The sequence below is a fragment of the Mesocricetus auratus genome, unplaced genomic scaffold (assembly GCF_017639785.1).
Source record: "Mesocricetus auratus isolate SY011 unplaced genomic scaffold, BCM_Maur_2.0 Super-Scaffold_100062, whole genome shotgun sequence".
In the NCBI taxonomy this organism is placed as follows: domain Eukaryota; kingdom Metazoa; phylum Chordata; class Mammalia; order Rodentia; family Cricetidae; genus Mesocricetus; species Mesocricetus auratus.
This window is the reverse complement of record NW_024429234.1, coordinates 98,028-121,564: the sequence shown is the minus strand read 5'-3', so window position 1 is coordinate 121,564 and position 23,537 is coordinate 98,028. Positions and strand designations below refer to the sequence as shown.

At 37.2% G+C, this 23,537-nt stretch overlaps 1 protein-coding gene across 9 annotated transcripts in view; it reads left to right on the top strand.

The window, feature by feature from the left end:
- Window positions 1-23,537, top strand: part of Nfat5 (nuclear factor of activated T cells 5) — a 78,952-nt gene that overhangs the window by 13,610 nt on the left and 41,805 nt on the right. For 5 of the 9 annotated variants that reach the window (XM_040736544.1, XM_040736543.1, XM_040736545.1 and 2 more), the window contains one exon: window positions 17,673-17,798. In XM_040736544.1, coding sequence (XP_040592478.1) covers window positions 17,673-17,798 — 126 coding nt within the window. Of the gene's footprint in view, window positions 1-17,670; window positions 17,799-23,537 lie in introns of those variants that run through there. The other 4 variants (XM_040736547.1, XM_040736549.1, XM_040736548.1 and 1 more) reach the window with 1 other exon arrangement.

Genomic DNA, 23,537 nt, shown 5'->3' with positions numbered 1-23,537 from the left:
TGACACCCTCCTCTGACCTCCAAGGGCCATACATGTGATACAGATATACGTGTAGGCAAAACACTCATACACATGAATAAGAATAAAATTTTCAAAAAGTAAAACACATGGAATTACCTTATTATCTGGAAATTGTGCATTTAGATATGTATCTAAGAAAAATGCATACATGTGGCCATACAAAAATGTTTATAACAGCATTACTCATGAAAAGCATAAAATGTAGAAAAATCCAAATGCCTATAACTGATGGATAAATGGTTAAGCAAAATTTGGAATATCCACACAATGGAATGTTATTTGACCATAAAAAGAAATTAAGAACTCACTGTAAGTGGACTTGAAAACGTGTTAATCACAAAAGACTACATATTGTATATTCCCATTCCCTTTTTTCTATTTTTAAATTTTTTATTTCACTTTACATTTCAACCACAGTTTTCCCTCCCACTTCTTCTCCTACCCCCTTGCCTCCTCCCACCCAATATTCCCGTTCCTAATACTGTGCAAAAGTTAGGTAAGTCTAGAAACATGTAGGTTAGTGTTTCCTAAGGGTTGGGAGTGAGGGGTAGGGGGCATAATAGTTCAAAAAATATGTGAGTCTAAAAAGTGTTTTGTAATTTATAATAATAGCTGTAAAAACTTGGACTATACGAAAAGCCATTATTCACTTTAGGTGAATTTTGTATAGTATATGAATTAATTCAGTACACACGCATAGATGACTTCATAAAAAATTTGAGTAGGTTTATTAGCCTCATTTAGATGGGATGAAATAATATTTTTCACCACTGCATGGTTGATTCATTTTGTTGATTTGTAGAAAGCAAATATTTATATTTAATAATAGCAGGGGGATTGCAGTTATCCAGTAAATGTCAGAATTGTGGCAGTGAGCCAGAAAGAAAAAAGAATCGACATTAGTGAAGTGAGGCATGCTTCTGTAGCTATGGAAACTTTAAGCACTACTGATTCTCAAAAAGATGTTCTGGTGCTTGTATTTCTATCATTAATTAGACATTGATGGGGTTAATGAGGACCTTGGATAATTGTTAAGTTAAATTGATATATTCATTGAAGAGTTTGCTTAAAGGATACTTTGGGTGGTTTAATGCTTGCTTTATATGAACATTAAAGTAATCTGTTTAATTTATGAAATAATTTTATATGAATTTTTGGTTTTTCAGAAACAGGTCCTCACTTTTTAGCTCAGGCTGCCCTCTTAACTCATTGTCCTCCTGCTTTTTAGCTTCCTGAGTACTAAGATTACAAGCATGTGCTGCTATATGTAGAATTTTTTTGTTTTTGCATTGTGCTAATACCTATACATATTTTTTGAAAGTGAATTTATTTTGATCTGAGCATTTTGAAGAAAAGTTGAATCTTATTCAAAGGAAATTTTTTGAGTTTTTTGTTTGTTTTAGGATACATTATCATTATTATTATTATTATTATTATTATTTTTTTTTGAGAGAGGGTTTCTATGTGTAACCCTGGCTGTCCCAGAACTTGCTCTATAGACCAAGCAGGCCTGGGACTCACAGAGATCTGCCTGCCTCTGCCTCCAAAGTGCTGGGATTAAAGGCGTGTGCCACCACTACCTGAAAGGATAAGTTATTCTTTGGGGTTAAGTTTTTTTTTCAGAAAAGTCTTTCAAAAATTTGAAGCTTATTTTTCAGGTTATAACAAAATTAAAATTTTAAATGCTGGTGTGTGTGTGTGTCTGTCTGTACTTGGAATTTGAACCTAGGACCTTAGATGTGCTAGGCAAGTGCTCTATCTACCATTTAGCTGTATTCCCAGTCCTAAATAGGGTTTTTCTCTTTTTGGGGGGGGGGTACCTGAAAGGTTGCTAGGTATTGAACTTGCTTTTGTTCCTTTGTACTAGAGACTGAACCTAGGGCCTTGTGCATGCTAAGCAGGCAGTCTACCACTGAGCTATATCCCCAGCCTTGTTTTGTTTTTTGGGAATGTCTTTCTGCTTCAACTTTTTGAGTTTTACTTTTTATTTTATTGCAGAAAAGTCATTGTAAAAATTATAAAACAAAAAATAAAGTTAACATTTTATCTAAGCTAGCCCGTTTTATGTTTTTAACTTTATTTTTCTTTTTTTTTTTTTTTTTTGGTTTTTCGAGACAGGGTTTCTCTGTGGCTTTGGAGGCTGTCCTGGAACTTGCTCTGTAGACCAGGCTGGCCTCGAACTCACAGAGATCCGCCTGCCTCTGCCTCCCGAGTGCTGGGATTAAAGGCGTGCGCCACCAACGCCCGGCTTAACTTTATTTTTCTATATAAGATTACATACTTTGGGCTGGAGAGATGGCTCAGAGGTTAAGAGCACTGGTTGCCCTTCCAGAGGTTCTGAGTTCGACTCCCAGCAACCACATGGTGGCTCACAACCATCTATAATGAGATCTGGTGCCTGTTTCTCACATAAAGTTGTATATGCAGATAGAGTACTCATATATATAAAACAAATAAATCTTTAAAAAAAGATTACATACTTTTTATTCTAGGTCAACCAGTACTGCATAATGAAACCCTGTTTCATACAAAACAAAACAATCTTTAAATGATATGAAAATACTAAGAAAAAAAGTAAAAATATCTTCTCAAATATATTGTCTCTGTGTGTATGTTTTAAATCTTCTATAATTAGGATTCTTTTTTGTTTGTTTTGATTTTCAGAGACAGCGTTTCTCTGTGTATCCTGGCTGTCTGGAACTTGACTCTGTAGATCAGGTTGGCCTTGAACGCACAGAAGTCCACTTGCTTCTGCCTCCTGAGTGCTGGAATTCAAGGCATGTGCCACCATACTGACTTCCTGTTTTGTTTTTTGAGATATGTTCTCTTGTTGTCCTGGCTAGCTTGTAACTAAACTCACTGTGTAGACTAGGTTGACCTTGAACTTGTAGTGATCCTGCTGTCTCTGTCTCCCAAGTGCTGGGATGACACATAAGTTATGCTATGCCTGAATAAATAGGATATTTATTTATTTTGTATACAATATTCTGCCTCCATGTCTGCTTGCACTCCAGAAGAGGACACCAGATCTTATTACAGATGGCTGTGAGCCACCATGTTGTTGCTGGCAATTGAACTCAGGACATGTTGGATCCCTTGTAACTGGAGTTACAGATACTTGTGAGCTGCTATATGGGTGCTAGGAATTGAACCTGGGTCCTCTACAAGAGAAGCCAGTGCTCTTAACTGCTGAGCTATCTCTCTAGCCCCACTAAATAGGATTTTTAAAAGAAGTTTATATTTAATCATATGTCTGTGTGTGGGGTAGAGTTTTGTGCATGTGCATGGAGGTATGTGCATGTTTGTGCAGGTGTCACTGGAGGCCAGAAGAGGAAGTGAGATGCCCTGGGGCCGGAGTTACATGGGAACCTGAGTTGGTCCCCTGGAAGAGCACTGTACATTGTTCAAGAATCATCTTTCCAGTCCCAGACAGGGTACGGGGTTTCTCCGTGTAGCTTTGGAACTTGCCCTGTAGACCAGACTGACTTCAAACTCAGAAATCTGCCTGCCTATGCCTCCCTAGTTCTGGGACTAAAGGCGTGCACTACCTCCTCCTAGCCCTAGATTTTTTGTAATGATTTTACACTGTTTATTGCATGTTTCACTAAACAGTATGTTACAGAGTAGACATTTGATATGGTACAAATCAGCTCTAATGACTACATTGTATCATGATGTGCTTGAGTCATTACTTATAACTCTTGTATTGATGACCTTTATATTTAGGGTGTTTCCAGTTCTGCTCTTATAAACAGTGGTGAACTGTTTTACATGCGTATTTAACTGTATTTTTTTCCTTAATTTAAATTTATAAGCGGCTAGATCTGGTGGCCTAGGCCTATATAGCTATTCAGGAGACTGAAGCAGTAGTGTTTAAATTTAGGGCAATCTTGGTTTAACAGTGAATTTCCAGTGATCCTTGGCTGTTGAGTGTGACCCTGTCTCAAACAAACAAAAAACAAGAAAAGGGAAAAAAATTCTATGTTTAATATATATTTTTGTAGTTCTAGCTTTAATTTTCTAGCTCTACTTCTAGAGCTGTGATGTAATTTGAACACACACACACTTCTTAAATATGAATGCATGGATTAATGAACAAAGGTTAAACTTTTTTTTATTTGTCAACTTTTTAAAAATGTGAGCTTTGCCTAGTCCTTTATTCCCATGTTATAATAAAGTATCTGAGGAGAGCTGAAATGAAATGATATTTGCCAAAGGAATTCACCACTTATATTGTGGGATAATTCCTGGGAACTGTTTTGGGTGCTTGACATCTGACTTACATGCCACTTTTCCTTTTCCTTTTACTTGTCCAGGCTCTTCTAGAACTCACTGTGTAACCCAGTCAGGCCTTGAATTTGAATACTTCTTTTTCTACTCCCAGAGTATCCAGGAGTACAGAGGCCTGTACCATCAGTTTGATCCTAAAGACTGGTTGAGAAATAGTATGAGAGATAAGGAGGAAAGATGATAAACTTATGTAAATTCATTATTGGAAGACGATATACCATTAAAATTATTACTATTAGCTGGGTGGTGGTGCACGCCTTTAATCCCAGCACTCTGGGAGGCAGAGGCAGGCAGATCTCTTGAGTTTGAGGCCAGCCTGTTCTACAAAGTAAGTTCTAGGACAGCCAGGGCTACACAGAGAAGCCCTGTCTAAAAAACAACAAATTGCTGTTGCTACTACATGTATGGGTATTTTTCCTGCATGTAAGCCTGTACCGGCAGAAGCCAGAAAAGGGCTTCAGATATTCTGGAACTGGAGGTAGAGATGGTTATGAACTGGGAATTGAACCTACTTTCTTTGGATTTATTTATTTACTATGTCTACAGTGTTCTGTCTGCACGTGTGCCTTCAGGCCAGAAGAAGGCACCAGATCTCATTACAGATGGTTGTGAGCTACCAGGTGGTTGCTGGGAATTGAACTCAGGACCTCTGGAAGAACAGCCAGTGCTCTTAACTGCTGAGCCATCTCTCCAGCCCCTGCAACAAGTGTTCTTAATTATTGAGCCATCTTTCCAATCCCCAAAATACTCCATTTTGTACAGTGAAAGAGCGCAAGTTTTCCAGGCTTAATGGAGCATGCCTATAATCTCAGCAGACAGGAAAATTGGGAGTTCAATGTTAGCCTCAACTGTATAGTCTGTTTGAGACCAGCCTGAATTGTGAGACCATCATTATTTTATGTGCATGATGGGGGGGCGCACTCATTCCACATGTGTGGAAGTCAGAGGACAACTTTTTGAAGTTAGTTCTTTCCTTCTTTTATGTGACATCTAGGGATCCAACTGAGGTTGTTGGACTTGCTGGCCCAGAAATTCTTGTTGTACTAGGCTCTTATTAGAGCCATTTTTTTTCTCTAGATGCTGATTTTAGCTATAATTAATGAACTACTGAATTTACTTCAGACTTCCTAGTTGTTCATTAATGTCTTTGTACTTTACTACTTTAACAGGTTCACAGAGTTGATTTTGTTTTGAGAAAAGTTACTTTGCATTAACAAGTAGGATTGTTTAGATCACAACTTCTTAAACTTTTCTGTTAATAACCTCTTTTCATAGCCGGGTGGTGGTGGCGCACGCCTTTAATCCCAGCACTCGGGAGGCAGAGGCAGGCGGATATCTGTGAGTTCGAGGCCAGGCTGGACCGACAGCCTCCAAAACAATACAGAGAAACCCTGTCTCGAAAAACAAAAAAAAACAACAACAAAAAAAAAAACCCTCTTTTCAAGCCTAAGGAATTTTTACATGACCCCACATACCATAGGTATATTAAGTTAATATACAGCTCTAACATTTACAGATAGTAAATCAATAGATTTATTCTAAAATAATTATTTGGTATATATATTATTTTACTGTTTATTAAAGACAAAAGCAAATTTACATATTAATGATGAATGTGATTATTTTTAATAAAAGTTAAATCTTGGCTAAATATTTGATACCATAGGTGTAGAGCCATATTCAGTGTTTTTCAGAGCTGACTGATATTTTGATTTTGTAAACTTCAATGCTAAGAATATAGCTTGACATAAATATATAGTAAAAAATGACAGAAGTATGTTTAGTGCCATATCAAAAATCGTTGGAAATTGTTTTAATTCAAGCCAAAAGTCATCTAGTGACTTTTTAAATGATACTCAGTTCAAATTTGATTTTGGGGGATATATAGTTAATATCTCCATCTTTTTTCCCCTTAAGATTTATATATTTTTATATTTTGGTTATTTGAGACAGGGTTTTTCTGTGTAGCCCAGGCTGTCCTAGAACTTTTCAGAACTCAAAATCCACCTGCCTCTGCCTCCCTAGTGCTGAGACTAAAGGTGTGTGCTACCATGCCCAGCATTTTTATCTTTCCTTTTGTTATTAAGATTTAAAAATTTTAATTTTATTTGTATGGTATATTTGTCTGTCTGTGGGTATGTACGCATGTGTGTGTATATCTGCAGAGATCAGAGTTGCTAGATCCTTCTGGAACTGAATAATGGGTGATTGTGAACTGTGTGACATAGGTGCTGGGAACCAAATTTCAGTCTTCTGGAAGAGCAATGGGTTAAACGTGCACACCACCACACCTGTCATTCAAAGACACATCCCCCCACCTGCCTCTGCCTCCTGAGTACTGGGATTATTAAAGATTTATTTTTATTATTTATGTCTATGTGTATCTGCATGAATGTATGTCCACATGTGTGTGCAGGTGCTTTGTAGACCAGACTGGCCTTGAACTCACAGAGATCTACTTGCCTCTGTCTCCTGAGTGCTGTAATTAAATATGTACTCCACCATCACTCAGACATGTAAATATTTTTAAATTATAGGAGAAGGCATGGCATGGCACACATGAGGAGGTAGAAACAACTTGTGAAGAAAATAAGTTTTCTCTTCTGTGTGAGTTCTGGGGCTCAAACTCCAGTTGTCAAACCAGGTGGCAAGTGCTGTTAGCTACCAATACATTTCTGAAAGTGGTAGTGGTCCACTGTGTCCCAGTTGAGAAATATGTCAATTAGTAATTGATTGCAGTGTTATGAACAAAAGGGTAGATAGTTAAGTGGTAAATGTGAGAAGAGGAAGTAGCAGCAGATAGCGCAGACAACTGCTAAAAGCATTTGGGGAGAGTTGTGACAAGAAGCCCCTAAGGGAAGGTGGAAAAATGCAATAACAACATCAATAGGAATCTTTCTTTGATGGGGTGAAGGAGTTAATGAAAGGGATGACAGACAAAAAGATGGGGCAGGCCTAGTGGCACAGAATTGCTATATCCAAGCTTACTCTGGAGTTAGAGGCATGAGGTTCCCAAGTTTAAGAGTTGCCTAGTCTACAGACTTAGTTCAAGGCCAACCTGGAATAAAGTAGGACCTTGTCAAAAGAAAAAAGAAGACGAAAGAAAGGAAAGAAAGGAAAGAAAGAAAGAAAGATAGATCTGGAGATATAACTTGGTGGTAGAACATTTGTCTATCATGTACCAAGATGCTAAATTCAACTCCCAGTGCCACAAACAAATGTAAGAAAGATTTGGCACAAAGGGGAAAAAGAGATTTGGAATTTAGAGTTGGTGCTTCTCTTGAATTTAAAATGACAGACAATAGTCACGAATGGCTATGCTTACCTTTAATCCCACTGATTTAGATCTCTGTGAGTTAGAAGCAGCATGGTCTACAAAGTGAGTTAAGGCCAACCAGGGATACACAGTGAGAATTTCTCTCAAAAATAGCTAGATAGCTAGATAATAAAGGGACAGAGATGAAGATAAGGAAGTTTGAAAATTCATGACCTGTGCTCTGATTTCTCCATGGAGAAATGAACTTCCAAGAGTGATAGATGCAGGGGAGTGGCTTTCAAAGAACTGCTGTGAAGAACTTCTCAGAAAGCTGACAGGATGACAAGGAATATAAAAGACTTCTAGGTTGCTTGGAGAAAGGTCATCAGTTCATAGAGGTACTAGTGTGTAAGCTTGATTTTTCTGTATCAAAACCTCGAAGCTGTGGGTTTAGGAATGTTGAAGATGAGTGGTTAGTTTTTCAGGATTGGGCATTATTAGCAGGATACAAAACAGTATGGGCAGAGTATAGGAGTGTTTCAGGACACAGACTCACATTTATTATCTTATTAGTTATTCCCTTCCTCCCTTTCTCTGCCTCTTTCCCTTGTTTTGGAGGTGGTGGTAGGACTGGTTCTTAATTTGCTTTGCTTTTTTGAAACATGATCTTATGACCTTGAATTTGTTATCTGAGATTACAGGTGTGGGCCACTATGCCCAGTTTTTTGGATTGAATCCAGGCTTTGTGCACAATAAACAAGCCCTCAACTGAGCTACATTTCCAGTCTGCTTTTCCTTTCATCCCCTATCCCATCCATCCATCCATCCATCCATCCATCCATCCATCCATCCATCCATCCATCCATCATCTCTTTTTTGATACAGTTTTTACCCTGTAGGCTAAGGTGACTTCAGAATTATGGTAGTTCTCTTGCTTTATCTTGCATATGTTGAGAATAACAGACATAATCTACAGTGCTCTCTTACCACTGATTTTGTACTTTTCTCTGATAATACTGCCTTATGTTTAATCTGTCAGGATTTAAATATGCACATATAAATACATATATGTGTAAACATACAGGTATTATACTATGTATCTTAAAATATGTCAAAGTATAAAGCAAGAATAAATCACATGAAATTCTTCTGTAACTGGATAGTGGCCACTATTAATAAGTTCATGATGATTCTTTCATGTATATAATTCTATGTACACACTTCTGTTTATTTATACATTGCCTCATAAATAGAATTCTCGAATACATCCCGTTGTAGCAGCTTACTAATGCTACTAAATAAATGTATCTGTTACAATTTATAATAGTTACAAAGTATTACATTGTTTAAATAGCAAGGTTTACTAAATTAGCCACTCCTTTCATAATGGACTATTAATTTATTTTTAATACAACTTATAAATCAAAACTATAATGAAAACAATGTGGTTATTTGCTGTGAGGAGTAATGATGCTGATTATGCAAGATTTTGATTACTGTCCTGAACACTTCTTTTGTTTTGTTTCTAAATTTCTTCTGCTGTTGTATTTCCCAGTGAGTGGTGCAGTCTTGTGTCTTCTAGCTTTATTTTGAAAATAGAGAAGGGTAACATGAATTCTAATTGTTCTTAATAATAAAAACTGAGAGACAGATATTGGGGTTAAAGCTGAAGATCAGAAAAGCAAAGCAGCCAACCACTAGAGTATTCTCATGTCTACCAATGCTCAAACGGAAGGGACGATCCTGTCCTCAGATTGTGTCTCCATACTTACTGCACTGCTCTCCACCAAACCTTAGACTGCCTGCTCCTGTCTCCTCATGCCTTACAGTCCTCTCTGGTGCTGGCATTAAAGGCATGAGCTGGGATCAAAAGTATGAACTCTGTTTCTCTTTTAGACTGATTCACCCTCATGTAGCCCAGGGTGGCCTTGAACTCACAGAGACCCATCTGCCTCTCCCAGTGCTGGAATTAAAGGTGTGGCCACCAGTGCCTGTCCTCTCTGGCTAACCTAGTAGCTTAGGTTTGTAGCTAACTAGTGGCTTAGCTTTGCACTCTGATCTTCAGGCAAGCTTTATTAGATCATAAACAAAATATTTTTTCTTTTTTCTTTTTCTTTTTTTCTTTTGTATTTTGGATTTTGGAGACAGGGTTTCTCTGTAACTTTGGAGCCTCTTCTGGAACTCAATCTGTAGCCTAGGCTGGCCTCAAACTCACAGAGATCTGCCTAACTCTGCCTCCTGAGTGCTGGGATTTAAGGTGTGCATGACCACTGTGGCTAAATAGGATAACTTGTATGTATTAGGTAAGACCACATGCAGATAATTTTGTAGTCTAGTGTTACAGTTTCATGTTTAGGCTTTGTAGTCAGAACAGACAGATTTGAATTCAAATTCATCTGTACTTTCTTTAGTTTTATAAATCTAAGTATAAGACATTTCATTGGGAGAGTGCTTATAACTAAGCTAAAATAGCTGTTTTAAAAAGTTTTGTTGGAGCCGAGATAAAATAGCTGTTTTGTATACATTGTGTGTACACATATTAGTGGGCAGGTGGAAGCAGTGTTACATCAAGTGCTGTACCACTGAACCACTGAGCTATGTCCCTAATCTATTTTTGAGATGGGGTCTTGTTTTTCCAGGCTGTCTTTGAATTTATGCTATAACCTAAGCAGGCCCTGAACTTGTGATCTTTCTGTTGGGGCTCCTTAGCAACTGGTATTTTAGGCCTGAGCCACCTGGCCTTGCTAATTTGAGTACCAAATTTTAATATTGTTTTTCTCCCTAAAATTTATTTAATTTTTAATTTATTTAAATTTGTTTTATTTAATTTTGTTTTATGTAGTTCAGATCGTCTGGAACTGGAGTCACAGACAGCTGTGAGCTGCCATGTCAGTGCTGGGAATTGAACCCCGGTCCTCTGGAAGAGCAGCCAGTACACTTAACCTCTGAGCCATCCTGTAACCTAGAATGAAACTGTCCATGTAGCCAGAGATCACTTTGAACTCCTGATCCTTCTGCCTCTACTTCCCAAATTCTGGGATTATAGATCTGAGCCAGGACACTTGGCTCTTAAATTAAAAAAAAAAAAAAAAAGCCTTTATTGAATGCTTTAATCCTTCAAGAACCTGATAAGTCTGTGAAAGTTTATTCCTTTCCTTAAAAAACCAGGAGTATTTTTGTTCTGTGTTGAAGATGGTGGAAGTACTTACAGCGCATGGCTATCATAGAAAGTTTGTGGGGGAATGTTTAATCAAAAAAAATATATATCTGAGATCACGCATTGTTCTGGTCTTTAAGCTTGAAATGTTTCATTAGGAAAGAAATCATCTTCCTCCCTCCCTCCCTCCCTCCCTCCCTCCCTCCCTCCCTCCCTCCCTCCCTCCCTCCCTCCCTCCCTCCCTCCCTCCCTCCCTCCCTCCCTCCCTCCCTCCCTTCCTTCTCTGAAAACACCACCTCAATCTTGCAAGCCAAGTACCTACTGGGATTGAAAACTCATTGGAAACTGGCATAATGGAACTTTCTACATCTGAACTCTCAAGGGGATGGGCAGCTCCAGCTTAAAGTTTAGTTTGTCAAGAGAGCCCCAAAGTTTGCATTTTATATAAAATTCAGTGTTGACATTGACAAGCACTGCAAAGGCAAAAGGGAACAATTATTTATTTCCGTATTTGTTGTATGCATATGTGTGCAATGTGCGTGTGTAGATGTGCTTGCTGTTTGAAGTTTCTCTCTAGCTAGGAAGTCCAAGACCTATAGCAAGGGAAACTACGTGTTTTACCATTAAAATTAACGTAATTTGGTGTGGGCATGAGGTAGTTACATGATTATTTTTGCAATGAAAGAATAATGTCCAAGCAGTATCTCAGTAACACCTTATTGCATACTGTTTTGAGGGCAGAAACTATAGCTTCCATTTGTTTCTAGATGCTCCAGTTACTACATAATACTAATAATAGTTTTAGGTGTCTTTTATACATCACACAAAAACTTCTCAAGGCAGATAGGTATTGCCACTGTTTTAGTTAGTTTAAAATAAGTCTTCATTTCTTGAGTAACTTGCAGAAGGTTACACAGTGCTACCCACCTCTTAGTTATTAGAATGATGTTGGCATACAGCAGAGCCTCCAGTTGCCCCCATTTCAGGGTTTTAATTGGGTGCTTGAAATCACCGATAGTGCTGTTTCCTCCATAGTATGTTTTCCCTATATATGAATACCCATGATAAAAGTAGTTTATAAGGTCATGTGTGATGATGCCACATGCTTGGAATTCCAAATGCTCAGGAGGTAGCTACAAGATGATCACTGCAAGTTGGAAGACAGCTTGGTCCATGTAGTAAATTTTTTTTTTTTTTTGCAAGCCTGGGATGCATAGTGGAATCCTGTCTCAAAAAAAATTTTTTTTTACAAATTTGTCACAATAAGAGATTAGCAAAAATAGCTAGTAATAAAAGTAAAACAATTACAAAATCCACTGTTAATATATTAAAGTTGCCAGTGTAACTACTCTTGCCCATTGGGACCATAACTAAGTACAATAATGTTTGCCTGGTTTCCTGAATAGTTGGGATTACAATCACATGCCACTGTGGTAGCTTGATGGTGTTTTCCTAAATGAATTTCTTCTCATTTTTGGTATTTCAGGCTTTTTCTTATTCACTGGTATTTTTCATTACATTGTCAAGTACATACAAAATATTCTATTCTCATCTGTCTACATATTTTTTCAAAAATTTATTGTGTTGTACATGATGTGTGCATATGAGTGTGTGTGTGCCACAATGCCAGCGTGGACACTAGAGGGAAACTGTGGAGTACGTAATCTCTTTCCACCTTTGTGTTGGTTTCAGGGATCAAACTTAGGTCACTAAGTTAGGCTTGGCAGGGCAAGTATCTTTACCTGTAGAACCATCTTGAACCCCTACTTTTTTTTTAAGCACACTATTAGTCCCCTACTACCACTACCACCAAAGTGTAGTTTTTTTTGCATGAGGCTTGCATGAGGTGGACTTTTTTAGACACCGTTTTCTAGTCCAGCATGACTTTGGATTCCCTCAGTAGCCAAGGATGACCTTGAACTGCTGAATCTCCTGTTTCTACTTCCAGAGTGCTGGAATTACAGGAGTGTGTCACCAGGACAGGTTTATGCTGCCCTGGGGATTGAGTGTACACTAGACAATTCTCTACCAACTGAGCTACACCCCCTTTCCTAAAATAACAGATAATTAAATAACTGAATAATGTCTGTGGAACTCTTTAGTTTCCTTTTTCCTCTAGTTGGTATATAATATACAGTGTATGTTATTTAAATACCTCAAAACACTAATACTTTTGGGGAAAACAATGCAATATGAAAAATAATTTGAATAAATACATATTTTCTAACAAATAAGTTGAGTTGGTTTACTTCAAAACTGAGAAAAATTTGTTGAAACAGATCACCTACCAGTTATTCTTGGACTCTATAATCTTTTAGAAACAAAATATCTAATGGACCTGTGGCCAGTACATTTTTCCAGCGGAGATGCCAAGTATGATGACTGTCAAGGCTGAAATGTTTTTAAACAAAAAGAATGCTGTGTCTTAAATGCAGAACTTGGTTGGCATAGTGGACATGTCAGAACTTTATTGTAGAGTGTCTGGTGTGAAATCTTAGCTTGGGATTTCACCTGCTAATTGAGGCAATGAATGAAGGAGAGAAAGAGAAAGGCAATATTTCCCAAGCCTTTTTTGGAGGGGAGTGCATTAAGGAAACTTATGGTAGTCACATTTATAAGGGTGTCGTCTGTTGGTTTTGCTTTTATATTTTGTTTTGAATGAAAGCGTTTACAAGTGGATTTTTTAGTGTAGTATCTATACCTGATTATTGGGCATTGGAAGTGGCATGGCTATAGATAGTATCTATACCTGATAATCAAGAGAAGTTCTGTTATTTGTGTAATATAGTACCTGTTTGGGTCATTAATTCATGCCTTTTAAAATTTTTCATGTGTATGGCTATTTTGTCTGCATGTATATCTATGTATCACATGTGTCCCTGGTTCTCAAAGAAGCCAGAAGAGAACATTGGATACCTGGAACTGGAGTTATAGTCTGTTGTGAACTAGCATATGGATTCTGGGAATTGAACCCTGGTTCACTGTAGGAGCAGCCAGTGCTCTTAACCATTGGAACCATCTCTGGCTTTTTGTTGTTATTGTTGTTTGTTTGTTTGTTTGTTTGTTTTTTCTCTGTGTAGCTCTGGAGCCTGTCCTGGAATTCACTCTGTAGACCAGGCTTTCCTCAAACTCACAGTGATCTGCCTGCCTCTGCCTCCTGAGTGCTGGGATTAAAGATGTGTACTACCACCTGGCTGGCTCATCATTGTATTTTTAGAGCATTTCAACATAAAGTATCATTTTTGCCTAGCATGGTAGTGCACACCTTTAATCCCAGCACTTTGGAAGTAGAAGCAGATGGATCTCTATAAATTCAAGGCCAGCTTGGTCTACATGGCAAGTTCTAGGATAGCCAGAGCTACACAGCAGAGAGACCCTATTTTAAGACAGGTCTGAACTCACTATGTAGACACTCAACTCACAGAGTTTTCCATCCCTTTTTTGTTTGTTTTTTGTTTTTCTGTATTGTTTTGGAGCCTGTCCTGGAACTCACTCTATAGACCAGGCTGGCCTCGAACTCACAGAAATCCTCCTGCCTCTGCCTCCCGTGTGCTGGGATTAAAAGGCGTGCACCATCAACTCCCGGCTTCCCTCCCTTTTTTACCATAACTATTTTTAGTTACTTGCCTGAAAATTAAACAAAAATACTTGCGTGTGTACACATGTACACATGTACACATGTGCATGCTCTCCTGACCAAGAAACACCACACAGAAGCCGCCACATTTCTTTATAGGCATAAGTCAATACTACTTGTGTTCAGCTTGATTACCTGAAAGTAAATTAGAGATTTCTTGAGAAACACTATAAAGGAAATGAACTCTGACAATTTTGGTGTTTAGTCTAACCCCAAAGCAATTGAATTCCTGTTCTCAGGTCAATAAAGGTGAAGTGGAGACTACTAATCCAAAAACTTAGGAACAGATCATTCTATTTAAACTACATCTCCTCTGTGAACTGTGCCCTATACTTGAATACCACCTTTATTGTGTGTGTTTATTCTGTAATGATCCTCTAAAAAGAACATGTATGAGTCCACTGTTGGATCCAGTTTGTTTTTTTGTTCCTTTGTCCTATTTCCAAGTTTCTTATCACAGGAAAAAACTACTGTCCTAGATTTTATCACCATTCTCCCTTTGTTTCATCACACATTAAAAAAATTTTTTTTAACTTTTCCAGACAGTTTCTTTGTGTAATAGCCCTGGTTTTCCTGGTACTAGCTCTGTAGGTCAGACTGGCCTGGAACTCACCTAGATCCACCTGCTTCTGCTTCCCAGGTGCTTGAGGTTAGTGCCGCTGTCGTTGTCACCACCACCACCACCACCCAGCTAATTTTATCTTAACAATTCTGGTATTTTTCTATTTTTCATGAATAAAATCTGTCATAAGAATTGTTTTGTGAGTAAGTGAGACTCTGTGTCTTTTGCATAGTGACTGGCCCTTGAGAATGCACAATTAATATTAGTTGTACAGCAAGAAAAATATTGGTTGCTTTCCACCTGTTTCTCTTGGTTTTTCTTTCTAGACTCAACTAGATAAAGTGAGAGAGGGATTATGGGGCTTGGAGACTTGTTTTTTATTTCTGAAACGATTAATAACAGACTGTAGACAGTGGTACTTAAGGCACAGAATGCCCACCTAGGAAAGAAAAAAGTACAGATATTCTTCTTGCAAGGGCACTAGTTCAGGTCTTAGTCCCTACAAAGTGGCTTACAACTTTACCTGTATCCACAGTTCCGGGGAATCCAGTGCTTTATTCTCACTTTGATAGGCTCTTGTATGTATACACAAGGTACAACTACATACACTTAGGCACGCACACACATAGACACACACACTTACTTTTAAAAACCACAGTTCCAGCCAGCTGTGGTGGAGCATGCCTTTGACCCTAGTACTTGGGAGGCAGAGGTAAGTGGATCTCTTGAGTTCTAGGACAGCCTGGTCTATGCAGTGAGTTCCAGGACAGCCAGGGCTATGTCTCAACAAACAAACAAACAAACCATCAAAAACACAATTTCTCCTTCCTCTTATTGTTTATGCCTCAGGGTAGGATTTCTGTTTTGACCTTGATGTGCACTGTGTTGAAAGTTCAACCCCTTCATAGTCAGCATTGAAGAATAAAGAGCTGAATTGACCCAGAAATAATCAGTAACATATATAGATCAATTAGAATTTGTAGAACAGGACCAAGCAAACTAATTTGAGTACCTAAAAATGCTGATTACATTCCTTCTCCTTTTCCAATTGGTCTGGGCCCTTACAGCAAGTTCTTAGTGTTTTGAATCTGCTCCCCGTTCTGCTTATTTTCTTTTCTTGTGCCCTTGTACTGTTCACCTGACTGGATGGATCTTTGTCTTACCTTGATAAAAACCTTAAGCAGGTAAGAAGCGCTTTGTGTGTCCCTGTGTTTTTGGTAGCAGTGAGGTGGCCACAGGCAAGTCAGTTCAGTGGCATTTGGCGCCCTCTAGTGTTACAGCTGCTGTGCAGACCTGTTTGGATCCCTGGCCTTCAAAGTGTAAGCCACAGTGCTTCTTCTATAGTCCTAGGACATTAGAAAGCCTTAGCATTTTGCAGAAGCTGAGTTCTGGGTATGTCTAGACATGGAAATTCCTTAGCCATGGACAGCTGTCAGTTTTACAACTCCAGACCTTGGGTATCTGAGACCCTCAGTTTCAAAGGCTTGACAAGTCTCTGGAACTCTTCCAATAACTACAGCCAGTGTTGTCTCTTTTGGATATTATAGTCTTCTTTCCTTCAGCCTCTGCTCTTGCTCTTTGTCTGCTCTCTCTGTCTTGTTCTAACCTGGCCATCTTTGAGAACTCTTCAGGTCCCTGTTTTTTTTGTGTGTGTGATTTTTTTTCCCCCAGCTATCTTGCCACTTTTCAGCTTGGCCTGCAAACTGCCATTTGTGTTTTTTATTGACTCTGCTTCTTGTGTTAGCAACTCAACCCTCATTACTAGCAAGAAAGGACTGCTAGAGAGAAACGTTTTAGTGGACTTTAGTGTTGCAGTACTGGGGCATATATCGCAAGGTGGTCTTCCAACTAAGTCACCAAGTGAACCAAACAGCCTGCTCCAATAGCCAGAGAAGAGATCAGAATGTGTTTGCACTAATTTTTCATTATCTGTGATGAATAATAATAATGATAAACCTCTATCATTTGCAACTTAGAAATACTCAAGTTATTGATGTAATGACCATATCCTTCCTATATCCTTGAGTGTGGTTGGTAGAAAGTTAATCTGTTTTATGAAGTTGACATTTCTTCATCATGTATATAGGAACTTTTTTGTTTTTCAAGACAGGGTTTCTCTGTGTAACGCTGGCTGTTCTGGAACTCGCTTGTAGACCAAGCTGGCCTCTGTCTCAGAGATCTGCCCACCTCTACCTCCTGAGTGTTGGTATCAAAGGTGTGTGCCACCACTGCATGCCTCAGAAACACTTTTTGAGGAATAGTTATTGTTTTACTTCTTTTGGAGGTAGAATCTTCCTATATAGCCCAAGCTGGAACTAACTTTATGAGTCAGGATGGCCTCAAACCTGTGGTCCTGCCTTGGCTGCTCCTGTTAGGATTGTAGGTGGATTTCACCTTGCCTTTCCATTTAAATTTATGTGTTTGTATCTATATATCTTTATAAGTTTTTGGATTATGATTTTAGTTTTAGTTAGTTTTAAAAATAGATATTTTTTTCTGGAGACTATCCTGAACAAATAAACGATAAAAGTAAAAAATCAAAATCGAGTAGAACCAGTAGAAAATTCTTTCTTCAATTTTTAATAAGATTATATACTAAATGAACAAATACTTGCTAATAACTGTTCACAACCTTCACAATACAGTTGTTTTTGTGAATATATAATTTTCAAGAGAAGATATTTATTTCATGTTCATATAATTAGGTTATTGACTAACCTTCCTTCAAAATTTTTTTTCCTCCCTACAGAATCTGTCTATGATCTTCTCCCAAAGGAGTTACAGTTACCTCCACCTAGAGAAACTTCTGTAGCATCAATGAGTCAGACAAGTGGTGGTGAGGCAGGCTCGCCTCCTCCAGCTGTAGTTGCTGCTGGTATGCATTTCATTTTACTTCATTAAAGACAATTAGGGTATTATCTGGCCAACATGAACAGTACTGGCAAAGTTCATATTAAAAAAGAGTATGATTTGAGGGTTTGTTTTAGAAAGTTTTAAAGATTATACCCTTTAAATTGAAAGGTTTTCAGTAGGTTTTTATTTGTTTTTTAAAATACATACAAATCTTAAATTTGGTACATGTGTAAATGCTGTCTCCTAAAATGGACCTTGTCTTCATATATGGGAACCAGTTTAAAATGACTTTGCTGAGTGCAAATAAAAAAGTTAAATACCAGGCAACGGCTAAAAAATTATATTTGACCTTTTATTTAACAAATATTTTTATGGACTTGCCCAAAGGGAAAAATGTTATATGATTTGAAAAAGGACTCAAGTTCTTAAGTCTCTTTTCTGTTTATAGGGCTATAACTATAGCCTTTTCCCTAACTTAAATATACATGTGGCCTGATATTTATTTTCAATTCATGGAAAATAATGGCAAAATTGAATATAATCTTTATGTAAATACATTCTCCTATACCAGTGAAAAGCATTAAAAATGTTTGAAATTTGTCAAGTTTATTTTTACTCAGCTCTCAAATCATACACTTTGTAATTACAATTAAATTGGTTCAGACTTTTACTTTGAATTAGGATAAAAGATGACAGATACACTAATAAGAAAAAAGTCTTGATTAATAACAAATTAGTATGAATGATTTCCATATTAGCCTACCCAACTGTAGTACTTTAAAAAGTTGGGATTATAGGTTGCTAAATATATTTGCTTTAGAAAAATGAATACATCATGTCTACTTTTCTGAAGTTTTATTGTCCTATAGAGGTTTCTTGCCTTGTGATACATGTCATCTTTTAAAATGATATTTAAAGTCCATCAAAAATTCACAAGGAAAAATGAAAAGGGAAGGCTGTAGTTCAAACGGCAGTATTGGCTACTGTGTTCTAGCAGCAGGTGTTTAATTTCTTACATTCGTTAACCTATATACCATTAACCTTTCTTAAGCCAAACAGTGCAGTATGAAGCCTTCTTGGTTAAGGGCAGGAAAGCTTTAAACATGATGAAGAAACATTGGCCCTCCTCACTGTTCATGTGTGGCCAGACATTTTCTAACAGCTTCTGTGGATTTAATTGTGAATTAGTGAGCTTTTTATTGATCAATTTGATAAATTGATGGTCTGGTTCACCTCATATCTACCAGATTCTAAAGTGGCTCTGAATATTCTTAATTTAGAGCTTTAAATCTAGTTTTTAAAGAATGAATCATAAAATAAAATAGTATTTTAAAGAAATATTGTTTCACTTTAAATCCACATGTAGAAATTGACTAACTGATTTCTTTTGTGTCTTGAAATTGTTTTTATAAGGATAGATATGTTGAATCTGCATAGAACTACAAGTCTGTTTCTTTTGTGCTTTTTAACATCTGTTTACAGTAGATCCAGTTCCTTTTAAAAGCTGAAAAAAGTTAGCTAAGTTTAGAAAAAGAACAATACTTTCCTCTAAATAGTACTACATGTTTCAGAATTTCTTATGTATAAATTTTTAAAGCTCTTGATTTGGTGTCACTAATGAAAAGTTTCACCCTGTACAGTTGAGAAATTCTTTCCAGGTAAATTAGATTGAAAGCTATGAGTTGAAATATGAAAATAAAAGATTCAACTAAAGGAAATATCATGAAACTATCTTTCTATATACATACACACATACATATATGTATTTATATTTGTGTACCTGGGTATTAAAATCAAGGCCTCATGCATGACAGGCAGATGCTCTACCACCAAGATACGTCTCTACCCCATTAAATTTTTTTTCTTGAAATTATTGGCATTATAAAAATGGTAAAGAAAGCCATTCGGTAGTGGCACACGCCTTTAATCCCAGCACTCAGGAGGCAGAGGCAGGCAGATCTCTGTGAGTTCAAGACCAGTCTGGTCTACAAGAGCTAGTTCTAGAACAGCCTCCAAAACCACAGAGAAACCCTGTCTGGAAAAACCCAAAGGGGGGGATGATAAAGAGAATAAAAAGGTACCTTTGAAAGTTTTCTTCTCACAGAAAGTTTCTGTATTCTAATCCAAGTAATTAGTACTCTTCTAATTTGCATATCTTCTTTATTAGTAACCAACCTAGTTTATTCTATTTTCTGATGTCTTATTAATAGAAAAGACTCCCTTATCTTATACTGGTACAGATAAGAGTAATTGTAGGAACATTAATATGTATTGTATGTGACATCATTGAGTCACAATTTTCAGATTGATAGCCTTGATGATACAACTATCAAAGAGAAAAATTGGGAATATATTACCAAGTTACTCAATGTCCTTCTGGCCAAAAGCTTGATAGCTAGGGAACTGCACACTAATTTAAATATCTGATGTTTTTTAAAAACAAAAATCTGTAGCATTTGCTGTTTACATGTGAAATGCATAAAAATGATGACTCTTGATATAGTTAATTCTTCAGAGTTTTGAAGGAGCTGGATTGGCTGCTATCAGGTATGAGGGCCTGGTGGGAACAGACTTCTAGTTCTGCCATAAAGGTTTGTGTTTCACAAATTTTAAATCAGTTTAAAATTTTTAAAATTTTAGAAATTGGGGATATGTGTGCTCATAACATTCTTTGTTAATTATTAAAAATGTGTTTCTCAGATTCACCAATGTAGATTTTTTTTCTCTTTCTGCCTCACATAATACTGAGGGCATAAATAAATGTGATGCTGCTGATCCACAATCCAGAATCCTGGGTAAAAGGATGTTTCTCAGCCCCTTTTAAATTGTTAGGATTTTGGTATATGTATTATTACTCTTTTACATACTCCCATCAATTGTATCTTTGCTTTGTGAGACCCAGGGTTAGGGTGGAAGAAAAGGAGGGCAAGAGACCCAGTTCTCCTATATGAAGACAAGGTCAGAACCTTTCATTAGTTTGAAATTTGTTCACCTGCCTATTTTTAAGACTTCTCTTGGGAAAGTAGTTAAGAATTTGAGTTTCAATAAATGATAGATTCAGAAATAGAAACTTTAGAGAGTGTTGTAGGTTCCATAAGTAGCTATTGCAGAGGCTTTAAAAAAAAAGTCAATGAATTAATAATATTAGCAAAATAAGGAGTTGACCAAGAGAGAAAAGTTAGAGCAATCAAGCATTATTTTTACTTATACATTTAAAGCTTTTAATCCTGAGATTTGTTTATAATAATGAATCTTTCACAGAAATGATTACTAGCCTTTATTGTCTCAATTTAAGAGTCCAAGTAGTACTCCTATAATACCAGCATTTGAGAAGTGGAGGAAAGATTAGTAGTTCAGGGTCATCCTCTGCTACATAGTGAATTTGAAGCCAGCCTGAGCTACATGAGATCCTGCTTCTCCCTCCCCCCAAATAAAAAAGTCAAATTAATTGTCTATTTTCATTTGGGGATATTTGATGGGCATTATATTTCTGTCTTCAAATTCCTGGGATACCCCCCTGCCTTTGCCTCTCAGGTGCTGGGACTATAGGTATGTGCTGCTATACCTACCCAGTGAGCAGCAATTCATTGTTTAGCTTAAGAATTTGAGTTAAAAAAAAAAATCTTCCAAGAGTCCATACCTGCCTATAAAGATGGCTACTAGTTTGAGGCCAGACTGGGCTATTTAGGGTAGCCAAAATACTGTCTCAAAAAACAAAATAAAACAAAACCCAAAATAACAACAAAAAACTACCAAAGAATTGATAAAATTATAGGTTTTATAATTCAATGAAAGAAATTAATAACTAGGGTAAAGTTCATTATTTTCATAAAGTTGATACTTTGAATAATTATCTTAGTATTTATTTTGCATGGATATGGACAGGATCTCAAATTCTCTATATAGACAAGCCTTGCCTGGAACTCTAGATTTTCTTCAACCTGTGCCACTACCTTCCAAATTCTGGAGCTACAAGTTTGTCTTTTTTAGAAGCAGTATAGCCTCAACACACTAATCCACAAAGCAACTTCCAAAATATGTATAGGTAGCTGCAGTCATAAAGCATGTACAATAGAATCTCTTGAGGCATAGGGAAAAGGTAAAAGTGCTTGAAGACCTTAGTTCAGATTTATACATGACATTTAAAACCATGTTGCATTGGTATATTTTTGTAACTCTGGCACTGGAGTGGGGTGTATGTGTGGAAAGACAGCTAGATCTCTCAGAGGCTCCATGGCCAGCCAGTCTAGTCAAAAACAAGAACAAAGTAAAGCCAACTATAAAGCATGTCTGAAAAAAAGTAAAGTGGAGAAGTGGTTGAGGAAGATTATCCTGATGTCAATGGCTGGTCTCCATACACTTACACATCAGTGACTACAGTCCCTATCACACAAACACACACAATATACATCATACATACACAGTCTCTGTTGAATATTTCCAGAGATCAGTAAATCAGTGTAGCGTTTTGATTTGATTTTGGGTTTGTTTATTTTGTTTTGGTAATTTTTGTTTGTTTTATCACATTTACTTAATTTATTAAGGAATTCACTTTCTGTGGTGTGCTTGTGAAGGTTTGAGGACAACTTTTCGGAGTTCGTTCTTTCATTTTGTATGGCCCAGGATCAAACTCAGACTCTTAGGCTTGGCAGCAAGTGCCTTAACCTGCCCAAGCCATCTGATGGCCTAATGTTTTTGTTTATTTTATTTTTATTTATTTGTTTGTTAATTTGAGAGGTCTCAGATAACTTTGAGCTATGTAGCAGAGGATGATCTCAAATTCCTGATCCTCCTGACACATCAAGTCCTGGAATTACAGACATATGTCAGCATACCTAGACGCAGGGTAAATTTTTATTGTAGCTTTTTGTTTGTTTGTTTATTTAGAAGACAATGAACCAAGGTGGATTTTTGTTTATTTTCATATTTGAAATTCTTTTTGTCATTCTTGACCTATGAAATTCTTAGCCCTGTACAGCTGCAGCCAACCACTTTCTGGTTTTTTTTTCTCCTGATTAGTTTTGCAGAGGTCTACCAACCCCCCCAAGTTGACATCAACTTTATTAGGTTTATATGGTTGTCAGCATAGAGGGTCTCCACCAACTTGACATACACAGGCTCATCACAGTTGTAATTAGCACACAAAGGTAGGCTTTGGCACTTGTTTAAGGCTTTAAAAGCTTTGTGAATTCTGCATGTTATGCTCTTATGGATATGGACAATCTTTGGCACCTCTGATAATGCAGTGCTAACATCCAGCAACAATGCCTTCCATAGCCATGATGATGAGTTGTTTAATGAAGCAGAGTTTTGATTGCAGATGAGCCTCTACTTCTAGTGACTTGGCAGTGTTATAGAAACGGTCAGAGTAAGTTCTTAATGCTGCAGTTTAAGTTTGTAACTTTTTTTAACATCTATAATAAAAACTTTTAAAAAGAACCTTATTAGATAGTTCTTTGAATTCTATGCTATGGCAATTAATAAATTTCAAGTATCTAACATTTTCTACATTGAAGCAACCTGTTGAGTGAGTGCTATTTATACTAGAGGAAAGGACACTAGAAAATTAAGGTCTAACCAGAGAACAGCTATGCTTTAAGTAATTTTAGACTTATTAATCATCTAAATTAAAATAATAGGAATTTGGGGTAGAGTGGTGGTTGTTGCATACCTTTCTAACTTTGTGGAGAGGGTGGATCTCTGAGTTTGAGGCCAGCCTGGAGTTCCAGGACAGCCAAGGCTGTACAGAGAAATTCTGTCT